At 40.4% G+C, this 21,151-nt stretch overlaps 1 protein-coding gene and 1 non-coding gene across 4 annotated transcripts in view; one reads left to right on the top strand and one right to left on the bottom strand.

The window, feature by feature from the left end:
• Positions 1-21,151, top strand: part of LOC124595842 (hexosaminidase D-like) — a 232,136-nt gene that overhangs the window by 198,472 nt on the left and 12,513 nt on the right. The window contains exons 10-11 of one of the 3 annotated variants that reach the window (XM_047134743.1): positions 15,244-15,330; positions 20,826-21,070. In XM_047134743.1, the coding sequence (XP_046990699.1) occupies positions 15,244-15,330; positions 20,826-20,847 (109 nt within the window). In that variant the 3' untranslated portion in view covers positions 20,848-21,070. Of the gene's footprint in view, positions 1-8,378; positions 8,684-15,243; positions 15,331-20,825; positions 21,071-21,151 lie in introns of those variants that run through there. The other 2 variants (XM_047134742.1, XM_047134744.1) reach the window with 2 other exon arrangements.
• Positions 20,750-20,852, bottom strand: LOC124596746. Its single transcript, XR_006978384.1, has one exon. It is a non-coding gene; the product is annotated as a U6 spliceosomal RNA (small nuclear RNA).

Below are 21,151 nucleotides of genomic sequence, written 5' to 3'. Positions count from 1 at the left end.
CTGTCATCAGCCACCCTTCCGTCCACCCCTCCATCCCCACTCCCCACCTCCTTTCCCCCTACATCCACTCTGCTTGACATTTTTCTGTCTTGTTATGTGCCTGCTGACTACTCAACATTTCACCTATCCAGTGACTTGTTTACTTCATTCCTTCCATATTGATTTTATCTTAATTTTCATTTGAAGATTTTGTTATTATCTTCTAGACTTTGTACTTCATTGGGTTAGTGTTAAAAAGAGTTTTACAAATGAATACTTCATTTTTTTGTGTCTCACACTGAATAGTGGATAGTGTGAATCATTTTTCTTTTTGGCGTTACGTATTGCTGAGAGGAGTTTTTGTTGTGTACCCAGCAAGAGGTACACAACAAATACCACAAGAGGCCGCCACCACAAGCACGACCACTTGCCTTCTGTCTTGCAGCACTGTGCTGCAGCCTTTAGATGGCAGTGCTGCAGCCTTTAGATGGCGCTCACAAACTCGGACATCTTTCAGCTTCCACACCACTTTCTCCGGCATGTTGTGTATGTCCACCAATATTGTGAACAGCCAATAAGGATTGCTGTCAACCATGATACACTTTGTCTCCACCCTGTATGGCTGGACATAGGTATTCTTCCACCAACAGGCTCAAAACACCATGTGCCACAAACACTAAGAAAGTTCTGCATCAGCAGTAGACCGTTCTGCAAAAGCAATTAGACAATATCATTCAGTGCCTGCAGTCATCTCAGACAGTACTCCAAAGACTGTCTTCTAATGTAGCATTCACTGTTTACAGAGAATGTGAATCATTAACAGAGTGATTGTAAACATTGCTTCAGTGACACTTAAAATATCACAGACTGCCAGGAGACAGAAAAGGTCGTTAGATATCGCTATACTAGGTTTAGGACATCAAGTAACATGCATCTGTACCAAAGTCAATTACCAGTTTGTAACGCGCTCTTAATACACTGTCTGGTCACAATAATGTGACCACCTGTCAAACACCTGTATACCCACTTTTGCAGTGCCTGCAGGAAGAGACTCATTGAGGCTCTGGAAGGTACTGACAGGGATGTGGAGCCAAGGCAACTTCAGTGTCGCGGCCAACTGCACTAGGTTTCTTGGGTGAGGGTCCATATCGTTACCCAAGGTAGTATTACAGGCCCTTTGCTATTCCGTATCTATATACACGATGTGGGAGACAATCTGACCAGCCGTCTTAGGTCGTTTGCAGATGACGCTGTCGTTTATTGACTAGTAAAGTCATCAGAAGATCATAACAAATTGCAAAATGATTTAGAAAAGATATCAGTATGGTGCAAAAATTGGCAATTGACCCTAAATAAAGAAAAGTGTGAGATCATCCACATGAGTGCTAAAAGGAATCCGTTAAACTTCGGTTACACAATAAATCAGTCAAATCTGAAGGTCATAAATTCAACTAAATACCCGGGAATTACAGTTGTGAACAACTTAAATTGGAAGGAACACAGAAAATGTTGTGGGGAAGGCTAACCAAAGACTGCGTTTTATTGGCAGGACACTTAGAAAATGTAGCAGTTCTACTAAGGAGACTGCCTACACTATGCTTGTTCATCTTTTTTTAGAATACTGCTGCACGGTGTGTAATCTTTACCAGATAGGATTGACAGAATACATAGAAAAAGTTCTAAGAAGGGCAGCAAGTTTTGTATTATTGCAAAACGGGGGAGAGAGTGTCGCTGAAATGATACAGGATTTGGGGAGGACATCGTTAAAACAAAGGCATTTTTTGTTGCAGCGGAATCTTCTCATGAAATTTCAATCACCAACTTTCTCCTCCGAATGCAGAAATATTTTGTTGATTACAACCTACATAGGGAGAAACAATCACCACGATAAAATAAGGGAAATCGGAACTCGTATGGAAAGGTATAGGTGTTCGCTCTTTCCGTGTGCTACACAAGATTGGAATAATAGCAAATTGTGAAGGTGGTTTGATGAACCCTCTGCCAGGACTTAAATGTGATTTACAGAGTATTGATGTAGATGCCATGAACAGCCCAATTGAGGTGGTCCTACAGATTCTCAGTTGGGGTTAAATCTATGGAGTTTGGTGGCCAGTGGAGTATTATAAATCATCCTGGTGCTCTTCAAACCACGCACATACACTGCGATCTGTGTGACACATTATGTCCTGGTGGTAGATGTCATTGTACCTAGGAAAAACAAACTGCATGTATGGGAGATCAAGATCCCCAAGCATAGATGAATACTTGTTGTGTAGATGCACTGTGTTTTCCATAACAACAAGATCACCCAGGGATCGCCACAAAAACATTCTTGAAACCATTACTCTCTCTCCTCCAGGCTGGAAACTTCCAATAATTGTTACAGGGTGTTTGCTTTCGGATGTTTCACTTTGGTGGAATATAAAATGTGATTCACCTGAGAGGGTCATCTGTCACCACTGAATGGACGTTCAGTTGCAGTACTAGCTGGTAGAGACCAACCTTCCTCATCAATGAACAGCGCTCATTGTGGGTTCTTGAACCAGGTGCCAGTTGTGGAGGCCCACAAGGACCAGTGTTCACTGAATACTTGGCATATATTGAGGAGACACTGTTTGTAGCCTCGTGGTTCACCTGGGTGGTCAGCTGCTCAACAGTTGCTTGTCTATTTGCTTGTACACATCTCCACAGCCATCTTTCAACCTGTCATCTATGGCCCGTGGTGCACCACAGTTGCCTCAGAACCAGATTTGGATAGTGCCATTTTCCATGATAGTATAGTTTAACTGTGGTGGCACGTAAACATGTTGCAAACTTATCTGTTCTGACCCGCAAGCCAATGGTCATGCCCTTTTGGACGTCAAGATAAATCGCTCTGTTTCCACATTATAACAATGATATCACTGTTTTCTGCATCCCTCTCACATGCTTTATATACCCTCCACTGCTGGTACCACCACCTAGCGTCTGTGAGTGGTTATTGCACGGTTGTCGAACACATGCAGTGTTCACATTTATGTGACTGGACCGTGTAAATGTTGTTTGTTAATTGTTATTGTGTGCCATGTCTTTGCTATAGTGCCATCCTATCAGAAAAGTGATTAACAATCATAGCATACAGTGACTACTGATAAAGAACTGTATCAGGGCAATGTTTTTCTGTTACCATGGGTGTTTGGACTGAATTAATAGTTGCATTCAGTTACTACATTCACAACAGTTGTCCACCACATACACATCTGTCAACGTGTATGAATGTAGATTCAAGGGAACATTGCTGTTGTTGATGTCTCCCTTCCCCCCCCCCCCCCCCCCAACCTGTCCATCCACCACACTTCCCTCCCCCCTCTATCTCCCTTCCCCCCCTCTATTCCCCCCCTTCCTCCCTCCTCCTTTCCTCTTTGTAAGTTGCTTCATTCCTTATTCCTTAGAATGCTGTCCTTGATGCTCAAGGCCAGCCCTCACTTTAGACAGCAGCCCTTCTAAGGTTACCACAGGCCGTTCCATCCAACTGATTCCTGCCTCCTGGAGAAAGTTGTTCATGAGATTTGAAATTGGAAGGTTGTACCTCAGTAGTGCAAAACCATCAAATCACCATTAATAGTGATATGAGGTATCTGACATGTGCACATGATACCATCCCAAAACATGACTGACCCAACTTTCTGCTGAAGCCATAGCACTGCCTGCCGTACATGTGCATTCGAACCTGGCCACCTCCACGCTCTTCTGTGATGTTCATCAGGTGCCAAACAAATCCTCCAGTCACTGTTGAAGAGAACCTGATGTCACTGGTCCCAGTTCCATTCCAGGTGTTCTTTTGCTCTTCTTCTTCACACACCTTGGTGCTGGGAGTTTTGTACTGTTGATTGTAAGGGGTGCTGTGGGCCAAAGTGATAATGAAGAAACAGTTGTGTACTCTCTGGGTTGACAGAGCTCTCCTAGTTACATACAAACATGTCATGTGCAATTCTGTTACAGTCTGACTGGGGTATCTGGAAACCATAATTTGTAGGCAACCATCATCAGCTGTTGCTGTTGACTGCAAATAACTAGTACAAGGCACATCTTCAAAGTTGTGTGTCTCACAACTTTTCAGTTCTTTTTTGAATTGTGATTGCTTGTTAACAACAAACTTCATAGCTGAGTGAATGCCTAATGATCTGTGTGGCTTTAATCAGTCTGCACAATGCTGTCTCAAAAGCATTCTAAAATGAACACTACATATTTCCTTACTACACACATAGTGTGCAAAAATGCTGAAATTAGCTGTAAAGATGATCTATAGAATGAGACTTTCAATTCAGTTTCTTATCAATTTAACACCCATGAATTTTGAAAATTCTGTTTCGTTGATATTCTTTCGTGCAGTATTATATTCGTAAGGGTCATTAGACCTTGTGCAGTATATAATCCATGTTCTATGTATCATCTCAGTCTAGAAACAAACTATTTGCTGAGAACCAGTTAATAATTTTCAAGAGAATTTCATCTACCTTTTCTGGCATTAAGTGTCTCCACTACACTTAATCACAATACTTGCACGATCTGCAAGAGAACTAATTCATGTTCTTGGATATCCTATGATAGATTGTGTGTATCAGGGTTATTCAGAAAGTAGGGTTCAACTGGTCATGAAGTGGAATGACAGTGAAAATTCGATGAAGATATACAGAGACGTGTTGGGTAGTGCCTCTAGTATGCACATTGATCGTGTCACATCCCTCTTTTCAGTTCTGAGTGCACAGTGAGCAGGTAAAGATGCCTAGAAAATAATGTCTCCTGCCAAGTATGGTTGCCTGCTGAGAGATTCCACCTGATTTCTTCAGCTCCACATAATGTAACTCTGATGCATTTCCTCCTTCATGACAATTCTCGACTGCACACTGCAGGGGTAATGAGGATGCACCTGCAACATTTTCAGTGAGAAGTGTTTGATCACCCACCATGCAGCCCAGACTAGGCTCCCACTGATTTTCATCTGTGCTCAGCGAACTGCTGTCTATGAAGACGACATTTTGGCACATACAATGAGCTGCACACTGGCGTAGGGAATTGTTGGAAAGCACAGGTGGCTACCTTCTATGACAAGTTATTTGAATGTTGGTGGAATGCTGCAACAGATGTCTAATTCTGAGCAGCGACTATGTAGAGAAGTAGCTGGAAGGTGTAACTAATTGTTTCAAATAAAACATTTTTGATGTTCATTGTGGTTTCCATTCTGCAACTAATTGGATCTTGCTTTCTGAATTATTCTCATATATAACAACAACAACAACAACAACAACAAGAACAGGCCCAATATCAGTTCCTGTGGTGCACTTCAGACACTGATGCATTATGTACACTTTCCAAGTTCCGTAATAAGACTTTCTGCATTCATTTTACATAGGAAGGATGAGAAATGGATACTGCCAAGATTCCTAATATATTAAAATTTGAGTTGCTCTTAAATAGGGCCAGCCACTGCAAGTCAAACTTCACGTGGGCCTTGTATGTCAGCCGCATGCAGGCCAAGGCCCGACCTGTCACTCAACTTTGCTTGTTCCTTCCTGCAAGTACCTGGAACAGTTGACAATGAAAGAGCAAACAATTACAATGATCAACAGATGGGATTCATTGTTCAGTACATCAAGAAGCACTTAGTTCTAAATTTCCAGGCAATTAGCATGTCAAGCAATTGGTGGTATGAATAGTAAAATTTATGACGTTGCATGCATTATTCATCTGTCATTTGCAGCAGTTTTTGATGGAACTGAATGAAGAGTATGGAACCTTTATATATTACTGCAAAGTATGTTGGTTAAGTCAAGGACCGAGCGAGGTGGCGCAGTGGTTAGCACACTAGACTCGCATTCGGGAGGACAACGGTTCAATCCCGTCTCCAGCCATCCTGATTTAGGTTTTCCGTGATTTCCCTAAATCGTTTCAGGCAAATGCCGGGATGGTTCCTTTGAAAGGGCACGGCCGATTTCCTTCCCAATCTTTCCCTAACCCGAGCTTGCGCTCCGTCTCTAATGACCTCGTTGTCGACGGGACGTTAAACACTAACCACCACCACCACCATTAAGTCAAGGTGCAGGGCAGGTCTGGAGTGATTTTCGATTTAAAACCTGCTATTGTTGAAGTATGTATGACAAACGAGTGCAGGAACGAAAACTAGAACATCCAGAATGTATTGGAGACCTCACATTTTAAGTGGACTTAACTACTCACTGTCCACAGTCCGACATTACAAGATGAGAAACGACTTCTTTCTGATTTGATGGAGATCCATTTAAAAAGAAAACACATTATAGAAGGGACACATTCTGACAAATGCATTCCAGTTCCATAAGCTCACTGCCATTAAAGAAAATGTGATGTTTGAACAATTCACTGTGGCCTTGGGAGAATTACATGAATAGTTTTCTAAAGGTTTCATGGGCACTATAAATCTTAAATCTCTTTTTGAGCTCTTTCTGACACCATTTTGCGTTTCAATTGAAAGTGCCCTGTGCATGTGCAGATGCAACTAACTTGCACAATAGTTCCAGTTTTAATGACAAATCGTTTTACTTTAGAACTGCCCAGGGTGTATACATTGCTTTCCTCAGTCAGAATTTCCATGGCTAAATAATGAGGTTGCAAAAGCGCTACAATATTTCAAGTGACAGATTTGTGTTAGAGACCTTTTTTCATTTATGAAGCTAAATAAGTGGTAAGTACATGGCAGGTTGAGTCAAAAAATCTGTTAGATTTTCTGTGTCTGTCTGTATGCGAATAGTTTGTACCAGATAAAAATTGTATTAAGTATTCAGTGTGCTAAAAATAATTACATGATACTGAAAATTTGTGAGAAATGTGAAATATAAAACCAAGTTCTATGCAGTGTGACTGCACTGCCATTTAAATGTGGCTCATTTGTAGTTTTCCCTTCTTCCCCCTCCTTGCACTCAGATGGTGTCAGGGAATGTGCTATGAAGCTGAGCACTTCGGCACTCAGGCCCAGGCATGGCCCTGCTCTAAAGTAACATTTTGAATCACTTTTAACAAATAACAGAAAGTACCTACTGGCAATATTTTGTCATTTAAACTTCATATAATGGAAAATCCAGGATGGAATAATGACCCAGCAGCCAGAGACAGTAATTTTAATTTTATTGTGTGTGTGTGTGTGTGTGTGTGTGTGTGTGTGTGTGTGTTGTTTATTTTAGAAGAAGACCTACTGGCCGAAAGCTTACATATTTAGTACTCTTTTTGTTGTGCCTGTCTGTTATTCATCATCTATACTAAATTGTCAGACTGTTTATAAACTAATTAAAAATTACTTGTACAATGAATAGATCATTTTGTAACTCAAAACTGAGACTAAGTATCTCATTTTAAGAGAAGTTTTTTATTAGTTCTTAACTACATAGTTTTCCAGTACTTGTGAAAAGCAAGCAAGCAGTGAAACTGGTTTATAAGTACTAATATCTGTCTTATTACTTTTCTTGTAAAAGTTTATAACAATACTGTACTAAAAACCAACTGGAAACAAATCTTTTTGATAATAATGTTTCGCAGTTTTGATTGAATATACTGATTGCATGTGAAGAACAGGTTTTAAGTGAGTGATTTGAGATATTTTCAACACATTAGGGTTTTTAGTTTTGAGACAGTTAATTACGTTCTTAATGTCCATTGTAGAGCATGGATTTACTGATTTGACTGAATGTGTATTCTTTAATTGATTTTCTAGTCCTTTTTGAGCTATTGCCCCTATTGTTCTAATTTTATTTGGGTTGTTAGTTTCAGGTATTGTGTAAAGGTTTTACTTTAACTGACATGCCTTTGGTTTTGGGGAAACATTGTAAATAAGGACACAAAAAACACAGTTTCTTGCATACATTTCACAAAGAATTATTTTATGTGAACAAGGATTTGGGTTACAGACCCATTTTCTGATGTGAATGTTCAAATATGTTTTTTGCATCTCCTGATGTGGTCTGGACCAATCATCAGAAAAAGATTGAGTGCCAAGTTAAAAAACATTAAGATCTTCAGTATACAACAGAGGAGGTAATTCTTACTGGAGAGCAAAACTAGGAAACAGGTACTGATTGAGATATGGGTAATTCTGTTCTATGATACCGATCTGCCTATTATATCACAGAAGGTACCCATTTTTGTTGCCATTCATTATTACATTTCCTTCAGCCCTCCTTCTCAAAGAATCACAAACCCATGAATACACATCTGGTTGCTATCAGATTTGAACACATGTGTGAACACATGCTCCTGTAATATGTCAATGCATGTGAAATACACTAATTCATTTAAAAGTCTTACAGTCAAAAATATAAGGGATTAAGGTCAGATGAACTGGGATACCACGTTACTGTATGTCCTCAACTACTCTTCTTGTTTTATTTCAGATGTAATGCAACACTGAGGACAGTGTTTGCATACTCTATGAGTGGTTGTTGATTAATGCTGTTGGCAGAGGCATGACAGGGTACATGTCTGCTATTTCCTTATGAAAAAATATGATTGTATATCACTGAGTACATTGTTCATACTCCATGGAATCACTAATTGTCAACTGATGCCAGCACAACATCAAAATAAGACAATGTCTGATGGCTGATTCAGGAGACTGTTGTGAATGTCTGACGAAATCATAACAGTGAAGGCTAAACACAGAGATTAACACAACCAATAAAAATTAGCAGTGAACATCATCTGTCAGAAAACATACACTAGTGAGTACTGACTATTCGTAATACAAATAAAGTGATCCATGTATCAACAGGTATTTGTTTCTGGACATTTTTTTCTAGTTTTGATCAGTACTGTTTCCTGTAAGAACACAGAACAATTTTTTTTAATCATCCTGTATAGTCTCTCACTACAAGATATTGACAATTAGTTAAATAGATTAAAGGTTAAATAAAGACTTTCTCATAATATAACACAGTATAACACAAAACACAATATTGACAACAAGGTAGTGGTTATTACATGCTAGTCAAGCTTGTTTCATTAAGTTTCACTATATTTAAGAATGGAATTTTTGGTGCAAGGTATATAACTGAAATATACGGAGCATTTGGGGGAGCAGAAGAAATCAACACTTTAGCTGTTTTGACGGTATCCAGAAGTGATGAGAAAGAAAATTCCATTTGGTCATTCATTAGCAGTTCTGGGTGGCTCTTCCATTTTTGTACTTCTTTGGTTGACGACCATTATTTTATAATTCAAATTTATATTTGTTTTTCTTTTCTCAAAAGAGATGCAAAACGTGAGTATAGTACTAGGATAAAAAAAGTGTATAATATAAATAATATTAATACAGGACTTCAATATTGAAATCTCCCTCACCCCCACCTCCCTCCCCAATCCCCCCATCCCCACCCCACCATACTCTTCAAATTGATCACTCTCCCAGCGTCACTCTCATGTATTTTTGCATGTTATTTCCCACACCTTTCCGGTGCCACATGATCTTGTATCTCATCCTAAAAACCCCTCCCCATCCCCCTCCCCCACTCTTTCACAGGAGAACGGGTGCAGTTGGTGTGTTAGCTGCTTTTGCCATGAACCCACACACAATAACCGAGTGAATTTCTGTCAATGGACATTAACAGAGAATACTTTGCAGTTCTACCTGTTTTCTGATAATGCAGGTTTCACAAACTGCGAGGCAGTGAATCTACGAAACATGCATTACTAGTCCGTGGATGATCCTCGCTGGCTTCGAGAGGTAGAGTGACAGCCACTGTGAAATGTAAATGTATGATGCAGAGTAATTGGCGACCATCTCATTCATTCTCACTTCATTGAAGACACCCAAACAGCTGCAAAATACATCGAGTTTGTACAAAATGATCTGCCAACATTGCTAGAAAATGTCCCGCTGGAAATGCATAGACGTATGTGGTATCAACATGATGGTGCTGCTGCACATTCTGCATTGAACACTAGGCTGACCCTTGACAGAATGTTCGACGGGCATCTCATAGGACATGGCGTACGCGTAAATTGGCCAGCCCATTGTCCTGATCTTACATCTTTAGACTTCTTTTGGTGGAGTACGTTAAAGGAGAATGTGTACTGTGATGTGCCTACAACCCCAGAGGATATGAAACATTGTATTGAGGCAGCCTGTGGCAACAGTACACCAGATGTACTGTGCCATATAAGACATTCATTATGCAGTAGATTGCAAATGTGTGCAGCAAATGATGGACACCACTTTAAACATTTATTGGCCTGAAATGTCAGACACAATCTTTTACATTCTGTAGCTGAAAACAAAAAACAAATTTGTAAGTTTAACGACATTCTCATGTTAATGTATATTTTCTTCTAACAAATCAGTACTGTACAGTATTCTTCAGAGAAAAAGACTAATAAAAATGTTAGCAAGTGGACATAACGTGCTGTTCATGTCTCTTCTGTACCTACATTACATCACTGTTCTTTTTGTATCCCTAATTAATTTGGTTCTCTCTGATACACATAATTGAACTGCTTCCGATTTACTCAAGTGTCAGTTTTATGTTAAAAATTACTCTGGATGTAATTAACATTTTACAGTGTAAGAAATGACATTGATTAAGTATTTTTTTCTATTTTCAGTTGTGCTAAAAATAATAACAGGTTTCCATTTAAAGAAACATAAGTATGTGTTAAAAGTTGTACTTCCATGCATTTCTCAATGGTTTGTGTTAATCAGTTACACAAGCCCTTCTCCTCACTTTCGGTCTGCGGAATTGGTTATTCAGTGTTTGTTGTGGTTTGTGAGGTGTTTCCAGTGGTAATGTTAGGTGACTCACCCTGTATGTATAATTATAACTTTTATATCTAAAAACAAAGATGATGTGACTTACCAAACGAAAGTGCTGACAGGTCGATAGACACACAAACAAACACAAACATACACACAAAATTCAAGTTTTCGCAACCAACGGTTGCTTTATCAGGAAAGAGGGAAGGAGAGGGAAAGACGAAAGGATGTGGGTTTTAAGGGAGAGGGTAAGGAGTCATTCCAATCCCGGGAGCGGAAAGACTTACCTTAGGGGGAAAAAAGGACAGGTATACACTCGCACACACACACATATCCATCTGCTTGTGTTTGTGTATGTGCGGGGGAAAAAAGGACAGGTATACACCCACACACACACACACACACACACACATATCCATCCGCACATACACAGACACAAGCAGACAGAGAATGTCTGCTTGTGTCTGTGTATGTGCGGATGGATATGTGTGTATGTGCGAGTGTATACCTGTCCTTTTTTCCCGCTAAGGTAAGTCTTTCCGCTCCCGGGATTGGAATGACTCCTTACCCTCTCCCTTAAAACCCACATCCTTTCGTCTTTGCCTCTCCTTCCCTCTTCCCTGATGAAGCAACCGTTGGTTGCGAAAGCTTGAATTTTGTGTGTATGTTTGTGTTTGTTTGTGTGTCTATCGACCTGTCAGCACTTTCGTTTGGTAAGTCACATCATCTTTGTTTTTAGATATATTTTTCCCACGTGGAATGTTTCCCTCTATTATAATTATAACTTTTCTTTGATCTCTTTGTGACTTCACGCCAATTTTACTGATTTTTTGCCTTTTGCTATCTCTGACTCCCTCAGATTTAATATTGTTTCTCCCTTGTGCATCTGTTTCATCCTTCTCATGATTTTTCACATGTATTTGGGTTTATTTTTACGATTTTTTTGGGTGTATTCTACTTTATTTATGTAATGTTTCCTTTTTTTCCACCACCATGGATCCTTGCTCCTTCCATTGTGTCAATACAGAAGATTTTCCTAATACGTAGCCAGAACCCAGTCCCACATACTGTTCCTGTACTGTTGCTTGGATCATGGAATCCCCCCAAATGGCCTTACCATCAAATTACACATCTCTGGCTGCCACCCCACTTTCCACAATGGCGTCCTCCTGTTCAGATTCCGCCAATCCTTAGCCCTCACCAAAATAGTCTTGCAAAACCATATCAACCAAGCCCAAACCTACTTGCATGATCTTCTCTCCATCTGCAAAATTCACCTGGTATGGAATCCCAAATTCCTGGAACACATAACACACATTGAAACTCTTGTGCTCCAGGAACTAGAGCAACATGCACAACACCACCTCAAAGACCTCTCCATCCTGCTCACTTCCTACTCCCACCTTCAAGTACCATTGTCCACCACCTCTACAACAACCTCCAAACCTCTCCCACACCCCCTCATGGCTGACAAGCCCTGTCTGGCAGACCTACTACACTTACTCTGCCCTCCAAAACTCCCTTCCACCGACACACAGAATCCAGAACCTAAACAGACCCATAACACAGTCATGAACCTTTCCTCCAGAGGCCTTAGCCCCACAGAAATATCAATCCCTTCCAAAGGCCTCACATTTTACCCCACTCCCAAATTCAGTCATGCAGGACTTGTTAAAGACCTTCTCTCCTTCTCCCGGTCCCTACAGTGGAAACACTTTTTCACCACGAACCCTACCAATCAGACTCAACCAACGACCAATGTTGAACCCTGCCCAACTCAGTTCAGTCCTCCATCCAACCATGATCCTCCCCCACTGCCTCCAAATCACCCCCTGTTAATTTTCCAGAATTTCTTAACCTCGAACCTTGCCTCACCATCATTCCCCAAATACCTCAACATGCAAACTAACCTTACATCCGCAGAAAGAATCACAGTCTACCATTGTATCTGCATACAAAGGCTACACCACTGTTGTTTTGAACCGCAAGGATTACCTGGCAGAATGACTCTGCCAACTGTCAGATACTTCCACCTACAAACCTTGCCACAGTGGCCCCATTCCAGAAATCCAGCAGGAACTCCAGTCACTTTTCAAATCCTTAGGCTCATCCCAGAAACTCACCTCAGAGTCCATCTCTCTGCTCACCCCTATGATTCCCCACACTCCTACCTTCTACATGCTTCCTAAAGTCCAACCACCCAGGACACCCCATTGTGGCTGGTTACTGTGCCCTCACTGAGAAAAACTCTGCTCTCATAGACCAATACCTCAACCTATTACCCAGAACCCACCCTCCTATATAAAAGATACCAACATTTCCTTCACCAACTCTCCACAGTTCCTGTCCCTTTACCACATGGTGCCCCGCTTGTCACTATTGATGCCATCACCCTTTATACTAACATCCCTAATGCCCATGGCCTTATCGCTATTGAACACTACCTTTCCCAACACTCAACAGATTCCAAACCAACAACCTCCTTCTGAATCACCATGACCAACTATATCCTCACCCACAATTACTTCTCCTTTGAAAGCATTAACTATGAACAAACCCAGGGTATATCTTTGGGCACCCCCATGGCACCATCTTATGCCAACATATTCATGGGCCATCTAGAGGAATGCTTCCTAAACACCCAGAATCCTAAACCCCTCATCTGGTTCAGATTCATCAATCACATCTTTGTGATTTGGATTGAGGGTGAGGACACCCTATTCACATTCCTCCAGAACCTCAACAACTTCTCACCTGTTTTCTTCACCTGGTTCCACTCAACCCAACAAGCCACCTTCCTAGATGTTGACCTCCACCTCAAAGATGGCTACATCATTATCACTGTCCATATCAAACCTACTAACCAGCAAAAATACCTCCACTTTGACAGCTGCCACCCATTCCATACCAAGAAGTTCCTTCACAGTCTACCTTCCATACAGCCTAGCCACCAGTGGTCATAGCATCTGCAGTGAGTAGCGGTCTCTCTCGAAATATACTGAGACCTTCACAGACCATAATTATTCTCCCAACTTTGTACAAAAACAAATCTCCTGTGCCCCATGTTTCTAGTCTCACACAACCTCTTGAAGTCTCACTGTCTGGCCACAGAGGAGCATGCCCCTCGTAACTCAGTACCACCCAGGAATGGAGCAACTAAATTACATTCTCTGCCAGGGTGTCAACTATCTCTCATTGTGCCCTGAAATGAGAAATGTCCTGCTCACTATCCTTCCAACCCCAGTCATAGTGGTATTCCGCTGTCCACCGAACCTACACAATATACTTCCATTCCTACACAACCCCTGCTCCCAACCCCTTATCTCATGGCTCATACCCTTGTAATAGACCTGGATGCAACACCAGTCCCAAATCCTCCCACCACCACCTACTCCAGTCCAGTCACTTATATCACCTATCTCATGAAAGGAAGGGTTACCTGTGAAATCAGTCATGTGATCTAGAAGCTAAGCTGCAACCACTGTGCTGCATTCTATGTGGGCATGACAACCAATGAGCTGTCTGTCCACTTCCTCCCATGCCCCCTCCCCTCCCCCTCTCCACTGCCCTCCATTTAACCTGCAGCACTTCACTGTCTACTACCCCTACCCTACTATCCCTCCCACTCCCCACCCCAGCCTCCTCCTTACCCCCACCCAGTCATCACTCCCATCATGCACTTGTGCTGCTGCTCGCAATGTGGTTTCAGTTGCCTGAGACAGCTATCATATGTGTGAGTTGCATTTGTGTGGTGTGTGTGTGTGTGTGTGTGTGTGTGTGTGTGTGTGTGTGTCAGTGCAGATTGAAAGTCTTATTCCAGCATTTAAGGATGAGAATCTTTAGTTGGGTGCTACATATGAGATTTAACAGTATCTAAATGGAGGGTCACTGTCATTGTTGCCAATACCTTTGCGTTTTCTTATACAATGGTGAAAGGCCTTACATCAGATTACACATGTAAGTTTATTTATTTTATATGTAAATGAAAGGGTGATTACTGCTGTCAGCTGCAGTGAGACATAAACAGAATCAGCGGTGACATCTGTTTTTGACGAACACCTTGCTGGCCAAAAGCTTTATTTGTGACAAGTCTTTTTGTTGTGCCTATCTGCTATTCAGCATCTCCACTATAAGGTGAGTAGCGACTTTCCTTTTCATAGTAATCTGAATTAATATTTTACTGTAGCAAATTATGACTTTTGCCATGAAAATCATCATACCTACTGAAAAAATAATTATTTGTATTTAAAATAGATGTCATTTGACTCACAAACTGGTGCAACCATTTTCCTGTGACATGACTTTGCATGCCTATTTTGCTACTCATTTTATCAAACTTTTCTGATTTTGCCTCATGAAGTTCAGTGGACCCCATTCCCTGATTGTTCACTCTGAACTGAATCTGTGACCGTGCATCAGTAGCTAGCTACTGTAACCAATAAGCCACAGATATATAATTTGATTTTCATCAATAACCAGTCATTCAAAAAGTACTTCTATTTTTGTTTCAGAGTTGAAACCTGGCTAAACCCATGGCAGATCCAGCATGGACTCACCAATCCAATGCAGGTTGAAAGTCTCATTCCAGCATTTACAGAGTGAGTATTAGGTATGAGATTTAACAGTATCTAAATGAAAGATGACTGTCATTGTTGCCAATACCTTTTCATTTTCTTATACAACAGTGACTGGACTTACATCAGATTACACATGTAAGTTTAATTTTTTTATATATGTAAATGAAAGGGTGATCACTGCTGTCTGCTGCAGTGGGACATTAAGTGGAATCAGCAGTGCGGAGTGAAAATTTATACCGGGGTGTGATTTGAACCCAGGATCTCCTCCTTATTAGGCAGGTGTGGTAAACACTGTGCCATCTGGGACCCAGCGACATCACACCTACACGGGCTGTCTTGGTACGCCTCACAATCGATCCACACTCCCACTGAGCGCCACCTATCCGCACTTATCCACATTCACATAATTTATTTATTTTATGAATTCTCTCATTTGCAATCACTACATGTATGATAACTACTGATATTCATGAATCTGATCAGGGCCACTCATAGATTTCATGGGTCCCCAGAGAAATTTTTGTGAGGGCCACGAAGCCTTCTCACCCCACAGGAATTAAATATCAAAAATATTGATTCTTCAGTACATTGTTTTATACATGAAATGTTAATAAATGCTGCCTGCACAGTGAACTGCCAATAATTTTTTTTTAATGAATGTCCTGTATTTGAATACATACAAATATTAGTACACACACTGTCGCGCGGGATTAGCCGAGCGCTCTAAGGTGCTGCAGTCATAGGCTGTGCGGCTGGTCCCAGTGGAGGTTCGAGTCCTCCCTCGGGCATGGGTGTGTGTGTTTGTCCTTAGGATAATTTAGGTTAAGTAGTGTGTAAGCTTAGGGACTGATGACCTTAGCAGTTAAGTCCCATAAGATTTCACACACACACACTGCCGGCCGAAGTGGCCGTGCGGTTAAAGGCGCTGCAGTCTGGAACCGCAAGACCGCTACGGTCGCAGGTTCGAATCCTGCCTCGGGCATGGATGTTTGTGATGTCCTTAGGTTAGTTAGGTTTAACTAGTTCTAAGTTCTAGGGGACTAATGACCTCGGCAGTTGAGTCCCATAGTGCTCAGAGCCATTTGAACCATTTCACACACACTAATAATAATAATAATAATAATAATAATAATAATAATAATAGCAGCTAAAAGAAACAAACCTAATATTTAGTGAGAAACCTTTGCATGCATGGTTGCCTGAAGGATATTCCAGAGTACGTCAAACCAACACAAGCACTGCAATATGGTATTTCATGCCTATAAACATGTTCGAAACTTTAATCACACTTCTCTCCCTGTATGAGATTCACAGTATCTGTGTGAGTATAGGACGTGGGCAAAACTATGACATATGCAAGTTTGGGTCTGTGCGGGGAGCATGCTCGGATAGCCAAACGGTTAAGGCAACTGCTCGAGTAAAGTGTAAATCTGGCTATGAACCTGGTCTGCTACAAAGTTTCATTGTCACCAATACATTGTATAGCTGGAGTTTCACCATATTCATGAATGTGAATATTGTTAGAGCATTTGGAATACAAGTGATAATAGGTTAATTTTCTACTTTACTTGTCTACAACTGTCTAAATGTTCTAAGATCAGTATTTGAAACGCCTTTTCTAACAATTCTGCCTCTATCACCATTATGTAACGGATATGGCTATTGCCCAGGATCACTTGGATTCCAGTCACAGTCACTACATCCATCAGGCTCAGACTTTTGTTAGCTTACCTCTCCTTCATCAGGCGGCAAAATACCTACATCAGGAATAGTTAGTTTAGGTTTTTGCTCAGAACGAGTTTACACTTCTACTGACATTGAAGGCCTACTTACATATGGCAGTGGATTATCTTTTGGCAAAGAGTAGCTAGCTATTGGTTTTTTTTTTTTTTCTCTAGCTCTTTCACAAATTTTTCTAATTGCTTGTGCACAGTAGCTTTATGTGCATATTCTGGAATAAATTATTAAAATACCTACTAATATATGTTTACATGAATAAGGGAAGCTTTATATAACAGTGAAAGTAGTAGCACTAAATTATTTTTACAGTTTTGCAACTTATCTCAGATTAAAAAGAATATAAGGAGAATTCCCTGATAGATTCACACATGCCTGCAGTATCTGCACGAGCAAAGAAGCCTAATTTTCACAAAGACAACTTGCACACTGCCGTCACTCCTAATGTTAATTGAATAAATTAAAATAAGAACAGCACAGCACATAAATATGAAACACACTGTATGTAAAACATACCACGTGGACAACAGAGCCAAGCTCAGAAACAGTGGTCATCAATATTGTTGCCAAAATGTTTTTCACGAAAATAGCAAAGTCGCAATGCTAGAGTTTCTAAATTCCTGTAGACATTTTATCAAGGGAATAAACACTATTCTTGTCACCAAAATTATTTTAGAAAGTTGTTCAATCCACATATAAATATATTGAATCTCTAGAAAAGTTATGATTATTTGATAATGCCAAATTCTGGATGGGGGGATTGATTTTCATTTAATTTGGTGATAGGGGTGTTCAGTCACTGCCACAATTGATCATCAATATGTATTGTAACGTTGATTTCAACAGTTAGAAGGCTATGGCTTTTCTAACTTTTCTTGAGTTGTGTCAGAGGTTAGCTCAGTGAATGAAGGAGTAAGCATTGTGGTGGCCATGGGGTGAGGAATGTTTTGTTGGGAGCATTTCCAGCAGTGCCACATTCTGACCACTTGCTGTAAAAGAAATGAGGCATAAAAATAACTAGGTTTCATGAGTGCATGTTAAAGCAACATTAATGTTCACACATGATACTTGTAGCAATGAAATTGATATGAAATTAAATGAAGGCCACAGCTCAGGGTCAAACAGTTAGTAGAGTATTGTGTAATACCAACTGCAGTGACACACAGTGTCAGCTTGCGTAGTTTGGCAGCAGTTACAAGCATCGAGAAAACTTACAAAATCTGTGGACAAGTGCCAAGCAGTACTAGGGGCCATTGCCCCAAAGAAAGTTTGAGTAGCTATAAAGAATTTTTGTTGCATCAATTTATTTTCTGTTATTTTAAATTTATAAACTAACAAAAGCATCATTAGCAACATTGACCATACATACTTGTACAATCAACAGGCCCAGACAATTCAGCAAAAATTTCAATTTTGACACGATTGAATTAAGAACCAAAATCACCTTCCCTTATGAGCACGTCTGCTCTGATTTCCGGTGATGTACATCTTGTTCCCTTATTTCTACAAAATAATTTTTGTGGAATTATGTAGTGAACAATTACCCTTACATTTTTATATAGCATATTTTGTTGTGCTTCATGTTTATATCAGCAAAAACTATGGTTATCAGTTCTGCAGGTCAAAGTATTTAATTCTTCCTGTGAGAAGTGCTAGTTTGCGACATTAGTAATTATTTCTTTTTACTCAGAGATGTTACCATTTTTTATATATTCTTCCTTTGTGCTCATTATTGAATAAGGCATGGTGTTTGCACTAAAAGACCAGTCACATTGAACTGAGTGTGCACATAGTCTGAAGGTAAAATATTCCCCCATTAAAATTTCCAAGTGGGGACCATTTCAGTAGATATAAACTGAATAAAAATAAATCATCATCATCTTGGACAGTTTCCAGCCTCCGGCCGGGTCTGTATGGAACATAGGCCTCTCCGTCATTTTCTGTCTTGCCACCATCTCTCCGTCTTTATCTTAGTCCAGTCTTCTCGTTTCTTCTGGACGCATTCCTCTACTCCTTTCAGCCATCTGTCTCTCGGTCTTCCTCTTGGTCTGTTTCCTTCCAGTTTCATGTCATGTATCCTCCTGGGTATCCTCTTCTCCTCCATTCTCTTAACATGTCCATACCACGTCAGCCTTGATTTCCCTATCTCCTCCTGTAATGGTTCCACCTTCATTAACTCTCTGATCCTCTCATTTCTTAACCTGTCTATCTTTGTCACTCCAATACTGTTTCTCAAGAGTTTCATCTCATTAGCTTGTACTTTGCTTTTCTCTCTTCCTTTCATAATCCAGGTTTCTGACACATATGTCAGGATTGGGACATAGTATGACCGGTATATAATCTTTTTACTGATTTGGGGTACATCCTTGCTCCATATCAGGCTTCTGACACTCTTCTGAAATGCTTCTGCTTTTCTCCTCCACTCATTTATTTCTCTGTCATTTTTTCCATCTTCCTGTATCGGGCTTCCTATGCCTTGAAACTCTCCACTCTCCTCAATCGTTCCCCACCAATTGTTATTCCAGTTGTTCCTCTCTCCTTCTTTCTTGTTGTGATAATCACCTCACTCTTACTTATACTAAATTTCATCCCATATTCTTATACTGTTCATTCCCATATGTCCAACTGCTCTTGTACTTCCTCATCCTTTTCCTCCAGATCATCAGATCATCTGCAAACACCATAGCTTCCATCTTCCTTTCACCAATTACTTGCGCTACTGTACTCATTATATCATCCATCATTACAATGAAGAGTAATGGTGAAAGTGCACTTCCCTGCCTCAAGCCTTTCTTCTGTTCAATCCAGGCTGATCTCTCTCCTCCCACTTTCACACAGCTCACACTTCCATGGTACATTTCCCTTATACTCCAAATAATCTGTTTTGCTATACCTCTGTTCTCTAGGGCTTTCCACACTTTGCTTCTACGTGCAATATTATAGGCTTTTTCAACGTCCAGGAAGGTCATTAGTAGAGCTATTCCGTATTCATAGTGCTGTTCCTGCAGCTGTCTTACAGCAAAAATTAGATCCACCATGGACCTACTTTTCTGAAACCATGTTGCTCTTCTCTCATTCTTTTTTCTAATTTTGCCCGAATTCGTGCTTCCAAAATTTTCTAAAAAATCTTTGCACAATGACTCATCAGTGTTATCCCCCCGATAGTTCTTGCACTCTTTTTGATTTTCCTTCTTAAAGATCATGACAATTATTCTCTTCTTCCAGTCTTCTGGGATCATCTTCTGTCTCCAAACAATTTTCATTACTCGATATAGCCATTTTATCTCCACCTCTCCTGCTGCTCTCACCAACTCTACTCTTAGCTTATCCAGACCTGGTGACTTCCCTCCCTTCATCTTGCCCAATGCCTCTTCCACTTCTCCCCATGTAAGGTATTTTCCTATTTGCTGTTCCTCCTCTTTTTTTCTCCTGGGTGTGTTCCTCCTCATCCAGGTCTCCATTTGGGTTCAGGAGTTCTTCAAAATACTCCTTCCACATATTATTGAGTTCCTCCTTATTCTCTACATCATGTCCACTTGTTTTCACCATTCGAGCATAATCTGAATAAAAATAAATCGGGTGACATAAATATAGTAGGAAAGTTCTGATAGAATGTAAGTATGTTAAGAGTAAAGGAGATCCCTCACAAAATAGCAAAAGCATTGAGTAATTGAGAGGCACACAAAAAAGAATGAAACCTTTGTAAAAAAGTGATTGCTTTATGATTTTGCATGTCATTTTGCACAGGGTCCATGCTACTTTTCTCTGTATTGTTTCAGTTTTAGCATACATAACATCTAAGTGATTTGGCTGGCATTGCCGAAGATTCACCCTCTGTTGCTGGTGGGACCACTCACACTGGTAAAATGTCAGAAAAACTGTCAAACAAATGTTGGCCGATGAACCAGAGACAGAAGCCAAAAGGCAATATGTCAACAAGTGAGCACAAAGGCCTCATCAATTATGTGGTGCATCCATAATTGTGTCAACCCCATGACCATGGAGCAGAAAGAATGGTGTGAAACCTGTAGTGTCTTTCTTCATTATGTTATACACAAATATTATGAAAGACACTATTGTATTTTATCTCTCTGTTTGACATCAA

The sequence above is a fragment of the Schistocerca americana genome, chromosome 2, assembly GCF_021461395.2.
Source record: "Schistocerca americana isolate TAMUIC-IGC-003095 chromosome 2, iqSchAmer2.1, whole genome shotgun sequence".
NCBI classification, from domain to species: Eukaryota; Metazoa; Arthropoda; class Insecta; order Orthoptera; family Acrididae; genus Schistocerca; species Schistocerca americana.
The sequence above is the reverse complement of the archived record's forward strand: the minus strand, read 5'-3'. Positions and strand labels throughout refer to the sequence as shown.